Here is a 16471-nt window from a genome sequence, read left to right on the forward strand (position 1 = left end):
TCGCTCTGTGGCCCAGGCTGGAGTGCAATGGCGTGACCTCTGCTCACCGCAACCTCCACCTCCCAGGATCAAGCCATTCGCCTGCCTCAGCCTCCCAAGTAGCTGGGATTACAGCCACCTGCCACCACGCCCAGCTAATTTTTGCATTTTTAGTAGAGACAGGGTTTCACCACATTGGCCAGACTGGTCTCGAACTCCTGACCTCGGGTGATCCGCCCGCTTCGGCTTCCCAAAGTGCTGGGATTACAGGCATGAGCCACTGCGCCCGGCCCTTTCTTTTCTTTTCTTTTCTTTTCTTTTCTTTTCTTTTTTTTGAGACAGGGTCTCACTCTGTCACCCAGGCTAGAGTGCAGTGGCTCGATCTTGGCTCACTGCAACTTTTGCCTCCTGGGCTCAAGCGATCCTCCTGCCTCCCCACTGAGTAGCTGGGACTACAGGCATGCCACCATGCCCAGAAAATTTTTGTATTTTTAGTAGAGATGGGGTTCGCCATGTTGTCCAGGCTGCTCTTCAACTCCTGAGCTCAAGCAATCCACCCACCTCCACCTCCCAAAGTGCTGGGATTACAGGCGTAAGCCACAGTGCCCAGCCCTCATCAGATTCTTTAATGGCTCAATTGCCCCAAACAGGTTAGGTCCAATATCTTACTTTACAGATGAAGAAATTTAGGCCCAGAGAAAGTAAGCAACTTGTTGAAAGTCATCATTAATAACAGCAAGGCAGACATAGAAAGGAAAATACTACATGATCTCACTTACATGTGGAATCTAAAAAAGTCAAATACATGGAGGCAAAGAGTAGAACTTTGGCTACCAGTGGAGGGGCTGTAAGAGAAATTGGGAGATTCTGGTCAAAGGGCAAAAAGTTGCAGTTATGTAGAATCGAATGTGTAGCATGAGGACTACAGCAGTTCCCATTTATCTGTGGTGGATGTCCCAAGACCGCCAGTGGATGCCTGAAACCATGGATAGTACCTGTTATATACTATTTTATTATGTGTTTTTTCCTATACTACCTATGATAAACTTTAGTTTATAAATAAGGCTCAGTAAGAGATTAACAACAATAATAACAAAATAGAACAATTATAACAATATACTGTAATAAAAGTTATGTAAATGTTTGTGTCTGGAATTTTCCATGTAATATTTTCTGACCATGGTTGACTGAGAGTAACTGAAACCTCAGTAAGCAAAACCAGAATAACCAAAATACAGATAAGGGAGGGCTACTGTAGAGTTAATAATATTGTATTGGATACCGGAAATTTTCTTTTTTTTTTTTTTTGGAGACAGAGTCTTTCTCTGTCGGCCAGGCTGGAGTACAGTGGCACAATCTCGGCTCACTGCAACCTCCGTCTCCCTGGCTCAAGCAATTCTGCCTCAGCCTCCCGAGTAGCTGGGATTACAGGCGTGTGCCACTAACCATGCCCGGCCAATTTTTGTATTTTTTGTAGAGACCGGGTTTCACCACATTGGCCAGGCTGGTCTCGAACTCCTGACCTCAGGTGATCCACCCGCCTCAGCCTCCCAAAGTGCTGGGATTACAGGCGTGTGCCACCGCGCCCAGCCGAATACTGGAAATTTTCTAAGAGAAGAGATTTCAAGTGCTCTCACCACATACACAAAAATAGCGGCAACTGTATGAGGAGATGGATATATTAATTTGTTTAACTGGAATAATCATTTCACTATGTATATGTATATCAAAACGTCATGTTGTAAATATGATGTTTATTAAAAATAGTTTTTATTAAAAATAAATAAATAATAAGTCATGAAGCTGGATTTTGAACCTAGAAGTCTGACTCCAGAGAGCCCATTTAATTAAGATGCTACAAGAAGTTAGTATGACTTAATCTGCATTGATACAGCAGCTTATCTAAGACATTTATTGGAAAGCAGGCGGAGAATACAAATAAATAGAAAACACATAGGACACTGTCGCTGTGTTCATGGAGTTAAGACAAGACCAGTGAAAGGATGATTCACAATAAAAGAGTGTAAATTTACTTGTTTATTGTTTATCTCCCTTCTCCCCGTCCCCCTACCCTATATCCAAACAAGCTCCAGATGGCAGGTCTTTGCCTGTCTTACTAGCCATGGTGTCTGCAGAGCGTAGAAGGGTGCCCAGCTCACAGCAATTCTTAGTAAAATCTGTAGAGTGGGTAAGGAATGACTGAGTGGTATGGACCATGCACACTGAAGGGACAGGGAGAGCAGAGACAGCTCCATGATGGTGTACCTCACCTTACGTCTCCTAAGCACATCCATGATCATTATTTCCCTTGATCCTCTCCACCACTGCAGTGGGTCAGACAGGAAGCAGTTCCTGGTTTTCAGGAACATAATGTGCTGGGTGAATAATAATGATAGTTGCCATTCATTGAACACCCACCCTGTACCAGGCACCATACTGTTTACATGGGCTCTCGAATTTGCTTATGGAATCAGTACATTAGCACCAGAGAAAAAATTGAAGATAGCCCATCAAGCCCAAACCTTGATTTTGCACAGGAGAAAATGAATGGTAGACATGAAATAAAAATTAGATTCTCCTCCCTCCTGTGCTCCTCACAATCCATTAGAATCACTGAAAGGGAAGAAAAATACTCCCATGGCTGGGTGTGGTGGTTCATGCCTACAACCCCAGCACTTTGGGAGGCCAAGGTGGGAGGATCGCTTGAAGCCAGGAGTTCGAGACCAGCCTGGGCAACATAGCAAGATCCCATCTATACAACAAATTTAAAAATTAGCCCAGCATGGTGCAGTGGCTCACGCCTGTAATCCCAGCACTTTGGGAGGCCGAGGTGGGCAGATCACGAGGTCAGGAGATCGAGACCGTCCTGGCTAACACAGTGAAACCCCATCTCTACTAATACAAAAAATTAGCCGGGCATGGTGGCGGGAGACTGTAGTCCCAGCTATTTGGGAAGCTGAGACAGGAGAATGGCGTGAACCCGGGAGGCGAAGCTTGCAGTGAGCCGAGATCGCGCCACTGCACTCCAGCCTGGGTGATAGAGCCAGACTCCATCTCAAAAAAAAAAAAAAAAAAAAAAAAATTAGCCCAGCATGGTGGTGCACACCTGTAGTCCTTAGCTGCTCAGGAGGCTGAAGTAGGAGGATCGCTTGAACCCTGGAGTTCAAGCCTGCAGGTGATCAGTAACTGCATTCCAGCCTGGGGAACAGAGTGAGATCCTGTTTCAAACAACAACAACAAAAATACTTTTGACATTCCCACTGCCTATTCCCACTCAGCAATCCCAACATCCCACCATCCTACCCACCCACCCTCTGTCCCACCACCACTTATACACAGATATACGCACACACACACACAGTGGAAAGGTTCGCTGGGACTCAAAGATGAGGAACATGTCGCTGTTGTCTGCGGGTTTCCTCACCTCTGTCCTTAGCTCCTGTCCCAACTCAGCATATCTAGTATCCAGGAAAACACTTTCCTTTCTTCCTTAAAGAGGGAAACTGAAATCAAGGAAAGAAAACAGAAATTGAGCTCACAGAAGAAAACTGAGCCTTGGTAATCGTTTTATGATTTTCTCTAGAAACAGTGAAGTGTGGTAGAAAGCCCATGAACCCAGACTATAAGTCACTTAACCTCTCTAAGCCTCAACTACCCATCTGTTTTAAAAAAGACTTTTTGTGGCCAGGCGCGGTGGCTCACGCCTGTAATCCCAGCACTTTGGGAGGCCAAGGCGGGCAGATTACGAGGTCAGGAGATCGAGAACATCCTGGCTAACATGGTGAAACCCTGTCTCTACTAAAAACAGAAAAATCTAGCTGGGCGAGGTGGCGGGCGCCTGTAGTTCCAGCTACGCGGGCGGCTAAGGCAGGAGAATGGCGTGAACCCGGGAGGCGGAGCTTGCAGTGAGCCGAGATTGTGCCACTGCACTCCAGCCTGGGCAAAAGTGAGAGACTCCGTCTTAAAAAAAAAAAAAAAAAAAAAAGGCTTTTTGTAATAAATAAATATTTTTTTGTAACAAATACGAATACATATTGACTGGGGGTTTAGTTTAGACTGCTGAAAAGCGTAAATTACAGAATATCCTTAAAGGCACTGACATCTTACTCTTAATGATAACATGATAATAATAGGCAATGTTATTAAGTACTTAACATGCGTCAGACGTTGCACTAAGAGCTTTGCAAGCATGAGAACATTTATAGGGACTTAATTGTCTCGATAGTTGTGTGAGGAACTATTATTATTATCACTGATCTATAGGTAAGGAAACTGAGACCAGAGAGATTATTAATAATTTACCTGAGGCCACCTGGACAATAAACAGGAGAAACTGCCGAGTCCCTGCTCTTAACCCACTGCCTTTTCCAGAACCTCTCACATGTTTGGTAACTTACCTTAGACCTAACGGGGCTTTGTGAAGGAAACAATTGGTAGAACATTTTTGTGTGGTTGGATGAATGTTTCTAAAGTGCTTGCAATTTGTTTCTTTAAATGAGATGGCCATACTTTCCAAAATTACGTTTCCATTGTTAATTGATTGAGCTGTAAGGAGGGTATGAGAGGATTGTTGTAAAGAGCTTGGAACGAGGCCAGGCGCAGTGGCTCGCATCTGTAATCCCAGCACTTTGGGAGGCCGAGGTGGGCGGATCGCCTGAGGTCAGGAGTTCGAGACCAGCCTGGCCAAAATGGCGAAATCCTGTCTCTACTAAAAATACAAAAATTAGCCAGGCATGGTGGCGGACGCTTGTAATCCCAGCTACTCAGGAGGCAGAAGAATTGCTTGAACCTGGGAGGTGGAGGGTGCAGTGAGCCGAGATCGGGCCACTGCACTCCAGCCTGGGCGAAAGAGCAAGACTCCGTCTCAAAAAAAAAAAAAAAAAAAAAAAAGCTTGGAATGGCACCTGTAACCTAGAAAGGTCTTTTTTTTTTTTTTTTTTTTTTTGAGACGGAGTCTTGCTCTTTCGCCCAGGCTGGAGTGCAGTGGCCCGATCTCAGCTCACTGCAAGCTCCGCCTCCTCGGTTCAAGCCATTCTCCTGCCTCAACCTCCCGAGTAGCTGGGACTACAGGCGCCCGCCACCACGCCCGGCTAATTTTTTCTATTTTTAGTAGAGACGGGGTTTCACTGTGTTAGCTAGGATGGTCTCGATCTCCTGACCTCGTGATCCGCCCGCCTCGGCCTCCCAAAGTGCTGGGATTACAGGTGTGAGCCACCGCGCCCGGCCGAAAGGTCTTGATAACTGTTAACTGACTTACTGATGTGATTGACTGGACAGAGCTTGAGCATGGTCATCAGAAACACCTGCCTTCAAATCCCACTTATCAGCTGCGTGATCTTGAAGATGTTAATTATCTGTTCTGAGGCTTACTTTCCTCTTTGGTCAAATGAGAAGAACAACCACTCTGCCTCAAAGTCATCGTGAGGAAGAAATGTGGCAAAGTCTTCCCATTCTGGGTGATTTAGTCACCGTCAACCACCATGTTACAAGTGTGAGAGTAGCTAACAGAAAATGATCTCAGTAGGGGGTTACATTTTGTTTATTTTGCTTTTGTCACTTTTTTTTTTTTTTTTTTTTTTTTTGAGACGGAGTTTCGCTCTGTCGCCCAGGCTGGAGTGCAGTGGCGCGATCTCGGCTCACTGCAAGCTCCACCTCCCGGGTTCACGCCATTCTCCTGCCTCAGCCTCCTGAGTAGCTGGGACTACAGGCGCCCGCCACCACGCCCGGCTAATTTTTTGTATTTTTAGTAGAGGCGGGGTTTCACTGTGTTAGCCAGGATGGCCTCGATCTCCTGACCTCATGATCCGCCCGCCTCTGCCTCCCAAAGTGCTGGGATTACAGGCGTGAACCACCGCGCCCGGCCGCTTTTGTCACTCTCAATAAACACTTTTCTCTTAAATAATTCAGATGCCGGCCGGGTACGGCCTGTAATCCCAGCATTTTGGGAAGCCAAGGCGGGCGGATCACGAAGGCAGGAGATAGAGACCATCCTGGCTAACATGGTGAAACTCCATTTCTACTAAAAATACAAAAAAATTAGCCGGGCATTCTGGCCAGCTCCTGTAGTCCCAGCTACTCGGGAGGCTGAGGCAGGAGAATGGTGTGAACCTGGGGAGGCACAGCTTGCAATGAGCGGAGATTGTGCCACTGCAGTCCAACCTGGGCGACACAGCAAGACTGTCTCAAAAATAATAATAATAATAATTATTATTATTATTCAGATGCCAATTTCAGCCTAGCCCGGACCAAATTGTTGCTAATTCTGAACTACTAAAATAGGAATTGATGAAGACTTACTGTATCCAGTTCTTTGGAATGCAGTAAGGACCCTAGCTCTAATCCAGAAGTTCCACATGGGTTCAGTTTTGAGGATACTCCTAACCACGAACCCTTTAATGTTGGGCAGTACTTAATGGACAGAGCACTGAAGTGGGAGTGAGGGCAACTGGGTTCTGATCCCAACTCTGTCATTCATTTGCTGTGTGTTCTTAGCAAGTCACTCCTGCTCACTGGGCCTTGGTTTCCTCTTGTGCAACTGAAGAACATGGAAAAAATGATCCCTAAAGTACTTTGAAGCTTTCATATTCTGTAACTTTTGTGCCCAAGAAGGCCTTACAGTGAGATGGGATCCCAGTATTTATTGAGTTTCCTCATTCATAAAATGGGGATAATAATAGTAAATGAGTTGACACGCGCTAAGACAGTGGAATAGTGGCTGGCACAGATAAGCCCTCAGTAAATGGTAGCCAATAATGATAGAGTATGCTGTAAGAGATCTTTCTCTCCCTCTGCTTCTCAACAAGTCTCTAATCAATTATTCCACTTTATAAACAAGGAAATAGAACTCAAAGACATTAAGCACTTTTCCCAAAGGTTGCTTAGCAAGTAAATGGGAGAGACCCTATGACCAGGATGAAAGCAAGAAATTCCCACAAGAGGACTCATTCCAACTCATATCTTGTGAAAAGGTTCCCAATGCCCAGCTCACATCAACTGCCTCAATTTACAGTGTGAGTGTGCTCACCTCCTTTGGGGACTGTATATCCAGAGGACCCTCCTCAATAAAACACTTTATAAATAACATCCTTCCATGGATGAGGGAAAGGAGATAAGATCTGTAATGAATAAGCAGGAACTTTGAAGACTCAGTGACTCAGTGAGTAATAAAGACTCAGTGACTTCTGATCCTGTCCTAACTGCCACTCCTTGTTGTCCCCAAGAAAGTGGCTTCCTGCTCTCTGAGGAGGACCCCTTCCCTGGAAGGTAAAACTAAGGATGTCAGCAGAGAAATTTTTCCACCATTGGTGCTTGGTCAAAGAGGAAACTGATGAGCTCACTCTAGATGAGAGAGCAGTGAGGGAGAGACAGAGACTCGAATTTCCGGAGGCTATTTCAGTTTTCTTTTCCGTTTTGTGCAATTTCACTTATGATACCGGCCAATGCTTGGTTGCTATTTTGGAAACTCCCCTTAGGGGATGCCCCTCAACTGGCCCTATAAAGGGCCAGCCTGAGCTGCAGAGGATTCCTGCAGAGGATCAAGACAGCACGTGGACCTCGCACAGCCTCTCCCACAGGTACCATGAAGGTCTCCGCGGCAGCCCTCGCTGTCATCCTCATTGCTACTGCCCTCTGCGCTCCTGCATCTGCCTCCCCATGTAAGTCCTGGTCTTGACCACCACAGCCCCTGGAGTCAGACTCTGCCTAGAATGCCTACCCCATCCCAACGACTGTCCCACACCTTGCCCTCTTTTCAACTGTAGCATGAATACTGTCTGAACCCCATTATTTACATTCTTATGAATTGTCTTACCCATATGTCCTGTTGTCCTTGAGAGATCTCTATGCTGCTTCATGGCAGGGATCTCCTGATCAGTTTTTCTGTCTTCAAGGTCTACACCCTCAAGGCCTACAGGTGTTCACTGAGTGTGGACTCATGTTGGGGAGATTAGTAGTCATCAGTAGTTCACACTGACTTTGAAACAGGTCTGACTCATGCCTGTCAGCAGCAGGGTTTCTAAGAAATTTAACTAAACTAAAACTTCCTGAGACCCTGAGACAGCCATATTCTCTCTCATTTCATAAATGTAAAAAAAATTGGCTTATGAGAGGGTATGTGGCTTTATTAGAGTGAATACATTTAAAAAACAAATAAAAACAAGGAGAGGATAATAAAAGCTAATTAAATGGTTACTATGGATCAGGCATTGTGCTGATTTTGGCACATCTTTTTTTTTTTTTTTTTGAGACGGAGTCTTCGCTCTGTCGCCCAGGCTGGAGTGCAGCGGCACGATCTCGGCTTACTGCAAGCTCCGTCTCCTGGGTTCATGCCATTCTCCTGGCTCAGCCTCCGGAGTAGCGGGGACTACAGGCACCCGCCACCACACCCTGCTAATGTTTTGTATTTTTTAGTAGAGACGGGGTTTCACCATGTTAGCCAGGATGGTCTCGATCTCTTGACCTCGTGATCCGCCCGCCTCGGCCTCCCAAAGTGCTGGGATTACAGGCGTGAGCCACCGTGCCCAGCCGATTTTTATACATCTTATTTAATACCCACAACCCTTCTTTGAGTAGCTGTCCTTGATGTACAGATGGGAAAACAGAGAGGTTAAGTAACTTGTCCATGGAGGCACACAGCTAGGAAATGGGGAGACTGGTATTCAAACCTGGTTCCATCTTGCTGGGAAAATAAAAACTACTCCTCTGCTGGGAAGTGGCAACTGATGCTTCCCAACGTCATCTTGAATTAACTGACCAACAAGAAGTTCTCTGTTGAGAGCCCTTCTCACTGCAGCTCAACCAGAACTCCCAAGATACAATATGCATCTCCAGGCCCCTCTTAGGATCCTGGCTGAGTCATGGAGCCTGAGCTTTGGAAGCCTCCCCACAACCTGCCCTAGGTCTCAAAGAAAGCAAGTTCCAAATCCATTGAGGATGCTGGAAGGGCAAGAATGAAGCCAGAGGACCCAGGACAAGCCAGGAGGAGGCCCTGAAAGCCCAGGGCAGAAGGTTACGGTGTAGAGGGTTGGACACAAGCTTGGCTCAAGGATTAGATGAGGCATTGGAATCCCCACTCTGCCACTGTTTATCCATGGCCAAGTGACTTTACCTCTCTGAGCCTCAGTTTCTGTCAAGGAAGATAACAGTTCTTTCTAAATAAATCATATAAAGTGTCCAGCACAATGTCAAGTGTGCAGTAGCAATGAATAAAAGGGTCTCCCTCCTTCCTTTCCTCTTCCAGATTCCTCGGACACCACACCCTGCTGCTTTGCCTACATTGCCCGCCCACTGCCCCGTGCCCACATCAAGGAGTATTTCTACACCAGTGGCAAGTGCTCCAACCCAGCAGTCGTGTGAGTCTCAGCCCCATGGAGCCCTCCCAGAGCCTGTTCCCCCAGGAGTCCTCTGAGAGGATGCCCTACCCACTTCCACCTATCCTCCAGCTGCAAGCAGCCACAGCTCCTCCATCTCTAGCCTCAGAGTCCCCTGCTATCATGTAAAAAGACTAGACAAGCTGTCCTTAGAGAATCGTGCCCACTCCAATGGACTATGTTCCCAGGACTCCAATCTTTTTGTTTGTTTGTTTGTTTTTGAGACAGAGTCTCACTCTGTCGCCCAGGCTGGAGTGCACCGGCGCAATCTCGGCTCACTGCAAGCTCCACCTCCTGGGTTCATGCCATTCTCCTGCCTCAGCCTCCCGAGTAGCTGGGACTACAGGTGCCCACACCATGCCTGGCTAATTTTTTGTATTTTTAGTAGAGACAGGGTTTCACCGTGTTAGCCAGGATGGTCTCGATCTCCTGCCCTCGTGATCTACTCGCCTCAGCCTCCCAAAGTGCTGGGATTATAGGCATGAGCCACTGTGCCTGGCCTAGGACTCCAGTCTTTACTAGTGTGGCCTTTACTTGAAACATGGTCTGGAATGCTCCTATGTGGGGAAGATCAAGTCAGTCATCCCCTTCAGTGAAGAACCCCATATTTCACACAGTCCCCCATATTTCACACCCAGTCAAATCCACCTAAACCTCAGAGGAACTAGGGAGAAGAGGTCAGAGGTCAGGGATCTATAACTGTAGTCAAATAAAAAAACAAAAAGCCATCCATCAGAGAAGAAATAAGGAAATGAGATTCACCTTTAAATATGCAAGCTAGTATATTTGGAAAAATATAATAAACACTACTATATAGGAAATGCCTACTATGTGTCAAATGTCTTATGTGCACGATCTTTAAATTACACTTAGCTCTGACAAGCATGCATAATTCTCTCCATGTTTCAGGTATTGAAACTAAGATTCAGAGAGGTTTATTGATTTAGCCAAGGCTGCACAGTAAATGAGGGATGAAGTCCATCTCTAGAGCCTCCTCTTTCTACTATAGCAAAGTCATTAGTGACAATTGCTTAAGAAATTTATGGTAGAGACTTAAAAAATGAAAATGGTGCAATTCTGAAGTTTCTTATATAAGAGTGAAGTTTTTGTTTTTGTTTTTGTTTTGAGACAGAGTCTCACTCACTCTGTTGCCCAGGCTGGAGTACAATGGTGCAATCTCAGCTCACTGCATCCTTTGCCTCCTGGGTTCAAGCAATTCTCTTGCCTCAGCCTCCTAAAGTGCTGGGATTACAGGTGTGAGCTACTGTACCCAGCCAGGGTGAAGTTTTTTAGTCCAAAAATTTATGACACTGGCAAAGTTAGAGGTACTCAAAGACAGACTTTGGGTCTGATGAATCCTTTTAAGTATAATGGTAATATTTAACAATTACTAATTTTATTTCTGAAAACAAATATTTTTCAAAAGAAGAAAATCCTTCCCTGAGCACATACTATTGGCGGACACAGATTACTAAAGCCACTGTCCCAGCCCAACCTTATGGGGCTCATAGTCTAATAAGAGGGGCAAGACAGACACAGCAATGACTAGAGTACCCAGCAAAAAAAAAAAAAAAACCATGACAAGGGAAAGAGAGAGGAAACACATTCAGCTTCAGGGATTTACAAGTTTGCTGTAAATGGTGCTGTCTGAGGAGAGATTTGGCCTGGCAGAGAAAAGCCTAGGGAATGGGATATATCAGGAAAAGGGACTGTCCCCCAGGATTCTACTTTGGTTTATGTACAGTCTCCATGTAGGAAAGCACGGAGTGTCAGGAAAATGCAGCAAAAGTGCTAAATGCAGCTGTCAAGTGTAAAATGAGCTAGAACAGGGAAAGCTGAGAAAACAGGAGTCCAGTTTAGCGGCTACTGTTGTTATCCATGTGAGTAGTATTGGAGGCTGAACAGTGCCTGAAGGAAAGGAGAGACAGGAGGTTTCAAAGACAGACACTTTTGAAACCTTCAAAGGTGGAATTTGCAAGCCCTAGCAGGTGATTTGAGCTCAAGAGCAAGGGAGAAAAATGGGGGTTAAGGATGACACTGAGGTTTCCACCTCTGGCTGGAGAAGTGTAGAACCATCTTAAGCCTTGTGAAAGAGCTGTTTAAAGAGGAAAGAGCTAAGGTGCCAGCAAGATAACCCTGTGGATATGTCCAGTGGTGATGGTGAAATGAAGAGTTGGTAGCTGAGGAAAGGGTGTTAGGGCTGAAAATATGACATTCTTTTGTGGGAAAAAGGGGTATCCCAATTTTAAAAAGGCAATGCAGCCTGCCTTGGTGAGTACTGGCTCTAGAGCTAGTTTGCTTTGTTAGGACTCCAGCTATGACACTTGGTGAGTGTAGGCCCTTCAATTAACCTCTCGTAACTCCAATTACCTCCTCTACAAAATAGGGTAATAGAAGTACTTCCCCCACTGGGTCACAGTAAGATGAAAATGCTTAGAATATGCTCTGGTACACAGTAGGTGCATAAATGTTAGCTTATTATTATCATTATCATCTAAATGCATTATTGCATACACAAAAGTAACAGGTGAAACTTAAGGAATGAATGCAATTCATTCATTCACTTACTCATTCAATAAACATCCATTAAGCATCAACTATGTGCCAGGCCCAGGGCCAGAGACTTAGGAAAAAACGCAAAGAAGAGAAAAGGGCAGCAGCTTTGAGAACATCCGCTCTTAAGGGGTAGGCAGAAGGAGGAAGTCAGGCAAGCAGAGGGTGCCAAAAATGGAGGTAAGGAGGGAAGACTTGGCAAGGAGGGGCTGTTCTTTGGTATCACAGTCTGCGGGGAGGTTGGGGGCAGGAAATGGAGGCCTGAGCTACCCTCATCTCAGGTATTGTTTTCCTGGCCTTTTGACTTCCTAGCCACAGGTCAAGGATGCCAAAGAGAGAGGGACAGCAAGTCTGGCAGGATTTCCTGTATGACTCCCGGCTGAACAAGGGCAAGGTCTGTGTCTGAAACTCTCACACCACCCTAAATAAGAACACAAACTCTAGAAAGTATGAGAGGCCAGAATATTGCTTCCGTTCCCTTTTCATCTCTGCACACCGGGGTGGGAGAAAAAGAGATGGTCAAGTGGCTCTGAGTGAGGCTGGGAAACGGAAACCCAAAGAGAAACCAAGAAATCCTCATTCTCACCAGACAATCTAAGGCTTCACTTTGTCTGAAAATATTTAGGCTCAAGAATGTGCAGGATACATCCAAAAATGGTTAAGATGGTAAATTTTATGTTATGAATATTTTACCACAATTAAAAAAAAATTTTAATGCTGTTAGGCACAGAATCAGGAGAACCACAAGAGCTTAATGACTTTGACAGACACACCAATACATGCATAGAGAAAGAATGAAAATATTAAACCAAAGAATGAATGAGTGATGAAATATTTAAATAAGGTGGGTACATAGCACATCAGAACATATTTGGGAATAATACTTCCATCTAGGGAATACATTTCTATTTTTTTTTAATGTGATAGTAATCACAAAAGCAAAGGCGGAATTTCTGTGTTTGAGACATATAATTCCTTTGTTATGCTATGTAATCATGTGGCATACTGCATGGGTCAATAAGATTTAAAAAATAAACTTCTATCTGGGTGCGGTGGCTCACGTCTGTGATCCCTGTACTTTGGGAGGCTGAGGCGGGTGGTCATCTGAGGTCAGGAGTTCAAGAACAGCCTGGCCAACATGATGAAACCCCGTATCTACTAAAAATACAAAAACATTAGCTGGGCGTGGTGGCGCACACCTGTAATCCCAGCTACTCAGGAGGCTGAGGCAGGAGAATCGCTTGAACCCGGGAGGCGAAGGTTGCAGTGAGCCAAGATTGTGCCACTGCACTCCAGCCTGGGCAATAAGAGCAAAACACCATCTCAAAAATAAAAAATAAACTCCTGGCCAGGCATGGTGGCTTACCCCTGTAATACCAGCATTTTAGGGAGATTGAGGCAGGAGGATGGCTTGAGCCCAGGAATTTGAGACCAGCCTGGGCAACATGGTAAGAGCTTGTCTCTACAAAAATAAATTTTAAAAAATTAGCCAAGTGTGGTGGTGTACACCTGTGGTCCCAGCTACTCAGGAGGCTAAGGTGGGAGGATCACTTGAGCCCAGGAGGTTGAGGCTGCAGTGAGTTGTGTTCATGTTACTACACTCCAGCCTGGGTGACAGTGAGACCCTGTCTCAAAAATAAAAATAAATAAATAAACTTCTGGATGGCTGCACAATAAATAGTTGATTTTCTTCCTATGAGAATCTCTAAAATAACATATCCAGTATTTGAACTTAAGTAAAATCAGTGTTCAAATTTCAAATAATAATAAGAATAATGTGCAGGAAAAAATCCTAAAGGAAAAGCCAAAATGGGAAAGGGTAAGTAGGCAGGACTGACCCTGAAGTAATGTGTTAATTGGCAGCGCTGCTAGCAAGGCCCAAGGTCTCGCACAGGTAGAATCAGTTTCCCAGCAGACAGGTGAGGCAGGCAGCTGGACTGACCCTCATGACCCCCAACTTTTACATTTCCAGCTTTATCATCAATGACTATAGAGATAAGGCCTCTGATTCTCATAGGCCTCCACATTCTGGCTGGTTACTTGGTGCAAGTGCTTTGACATTGCCATTATCTCATGGCCCTCAACTCCCCTGAGCCACAGTGTCTAGTACCAGGACTTTTAGTCTCATGTTGCTCTCATCCACCCTAAAGGAGAAGTTTCAGAGCATTCTAGTAACAACACATGAATGGTATTTTTCCAAACTTATTCATACATATTATCCTTTGAGCTTCACAGTAATTGTGCAAAGAATTATTTCTATCTACATTTCAGAGCTTAGCAAATAGACGCAGAGGCTTTAAGTGATTTGCACAAAATGATCAAACTAATAAATGGTGAAATGAAGACTCAAGGTCATGCCCGTCTTTCGTTCACCCACCCATGCACAGATGTATTCACTTGTTGAGTGTGCCAGGCACTGCGTTGTCTAAAGCCAAATCAGATGTTCTTTTAAGAACTTCTCGGCCAGGCGCGGTGGCTCATGCCTGTAATCCCAGCACTTTGGGAGGCCAAGGCGGGTGAATCACGAGGTCAGGAGATCGAGACCATCCTGGCTAACACAGTGAAACTCTGTCTCTACTAAAAATACAAAAAATTAGCCAGGCGTGGTGGGGGGCGCCTATAGTCCCAACTACTCAGGAGGCTGAAGCAGGAGAATGGCGTGAACCCGGGAGGTGGAACTTGCAGTGAGCCGAGATCGTGCCACTGCACTCCAGCCTGGGTGACAGTGAGACTCCGTCTCAAAGGAAAAAAAAAAAAAAAAAGGCCAGGTGCCGTGGCTCACGCCTGTAATCCCAACACTTTGGGAGGCCAAGGTGGGTGGATCACCTGAGGTTAGGAGTTTGAGACCATCCTGGCCAACATGGTAAAACCCCATCTTTACTAAAAATACAAAAATTAGCTGGGCATGGTGGCGGGCGCCAGTAGTCTCAACTACTTGGGAGACTAAGGCAGGAGAATCGCTTGAACCCGGGAGGCGAAAGTTGCAGTGAGCTGAGATCGTGCCACTTGCACTCCAGCCTGGGTGACAGAGCAAGACTCCATCTCAAAAAAAAAAAAAAAAAAAAGAACTTCTTGTCTCCCACTTACTCAACCATGACTCAGTTCTTGAGGGACACCTTATTCTCTCTGCATCTTAAGCACCCAGCACAAGGCCTGGAGCAGAGGAAGTGCTGAGAAAAGTCTAGTGATTGGCAGGCTCAGCCCTGGGCTTCAAGGCTCCGTATCCTCTTAGCTTTTCAGGCTACATGCATCTGTGTGAAGGTGATTAAAATGCACACAAATTTGTTTCTGGCTTGGAGCCCTTTGATCCAACAGAAGAGGAAATGTTCTCTCCTTAAAAGCCACAAATAAAATCTTATGGAGCTCCAAATATGCCCTACCCCGATATCATTATCATTTCCCTTTATACCTTAATCCACTTCATCCCCCAAACTGGCTGTCCCGGTACTGACAAGGTCTCATCCTCCCTCTTCTTCTCCTCTCCCACAGCTTTGTCACCCGAAAGAACCGCCAAGTGTGTGCCAACCCAGAGAAGAAATGGGTTCGGGAGTACATCAACTCTTTGGAGATGAGCTAGGATGGAGAGTCCTTGAACCTGAACTTACACAAATTTGCCTGTTTCTGCTTGCTCTTGTCCTAGCTTGGGAGGCTTCCCCTCACTATCCTACCCCACCCGCTCCTTGAAGGGCCCAGATTCTACCACACAGCAGCAGTTACAAAAACCTTCCCCAGGCTGGAAGTGGTGGCTCACGCCTGTAATCCCAGCACTTTGGGAGGCCAAGGTGGGTGGATCACTTGAGGTCAGGAGTTCGAGACCAGCCTGGCCAACATGATGAAACCCCATCTCTACTAAAAATACAAAAATTAGCCGGGCGTGGTGGCCCACGCCTGTAATCCCAGCTACTCGGGAGGCTAAGGCAGGAAAATTGTTTGAACCCAGGAGGTGGAGGCTGCAGTGAGCTGAGATTGTGCCACTTCACTCCAGCCTGGGTGACAGAGTGAGACTCCGTCACAACAACAACAACAAAAAGCCTCCCCAACTAAAGCCTAGAAGAGCTTCTGAGGCGCTGCTTTGTCAAAAGGAAGTCTCTAGGTTCTGAGCTCTGAAGCCCCTTGGCTTTGCCAGGGCTCTGTGACCAGGAAGGAAGTCAGCGTGCCTCTAGAGGCAAGGAGGGGAGGAACACTGCACTCTTAAGCTTCCGCCGTCTCAACCCCTCACAGGAGCTTACTGGCAAACATGAAAAATCGGCTTACCATTAAAGTTCTCAATGCAACCACAAAGCTGACTCTTGATTTCCTCCTGGGGAACTGTCCTTCCCCGTGAGCATTAAGCACACAGGGGTCCAGGGCTTGCAAACACCTGATGTCCGTCCTAGATTTGGATGACAGGGCTGAAAACAAAAGCTCTCCGAGAAGGGGGCATGGGTAGGCAGAGCAATTAAACTAATCAGTGACTTACCCACTCTGGAGGGGGAGGGGAGACAATAGTCACTACGTCCCCACCCTTGAGTCCCCAAGTTTATCTTACTGCCTGCCACAGCGTCTCTCTGTTTCCGCAGACCTTGGTTGGC

The 16471-nt window shown here is 45.9% G+C and overlaps 1 protein-coding gene and 1 long non-coding RNA gene across 3 annotated transcripts; one reads left to right on the forward strand and one right to left on the reverse strand.

The window, feature by feature from the left end:
* Positions 1-272: 272 nt before the first annotated feature.
* LOC117976506 (uncharacterized) lies at positions 273-3386 on the reverse strand. Its single transcript, XR_010110649.1, has 2 exons — positions 2250-3386; positions 273-2156 (listed from the first exon to the last, which is right to left on the reverse strand). It is a non-coding gene; the product is annotated as an uncharacterized LOC117976506 (long non-coding RNA).
* Positions 3387-7359: 3973 nt separating this feature from the next.
* Positions 7360-16181, forward strand: CCL5 (C-C motif chemokine ligand 5). 2 transcript variants are annotated; one of them, XM_008971258.6, is made up of 4 exons: positions 7360-7634; positions 9218-9329; positions 12213-12294; positions 15390-16181. In XM_008971258.6, exons 1-4 carry the CDS (start codon positions 7559-7561, stop codon positions 15582-15584), a joined length of 465 nt encoding a protein of 154 aa, XP_008969506.1. In that variant the 5' UTR covers positions 7360-7558; the 3' UTR covers positions 15585-16181. The 2 variants fall into 2 exon arrangements, with proteins under 2 accessions (XP_008969506.1, XP_003818023.1); XM_003817975.5 differs by lacking the exon at positions 12213-12294 and having other exon boundaries at positions 7382-7634.
* The last annotated feature ends 290 nt before the right edge of the window (positions 16182-16471 follow it).

Source organism: Pan paniscus, chromosome 19, assembly GCF_029289425.2.
Source record: "Pan paniscus chromosome 19, NHGRI_mPanPan1-v2.0_pri, whole genome shotgun sequence".
Classification (NCBI taxonomy): domain Eukaryota; kingdom Metazoa; phylum Chordata; class Mammalia; order Primates; family Hominidae; genus Pan; species Pan paniscus.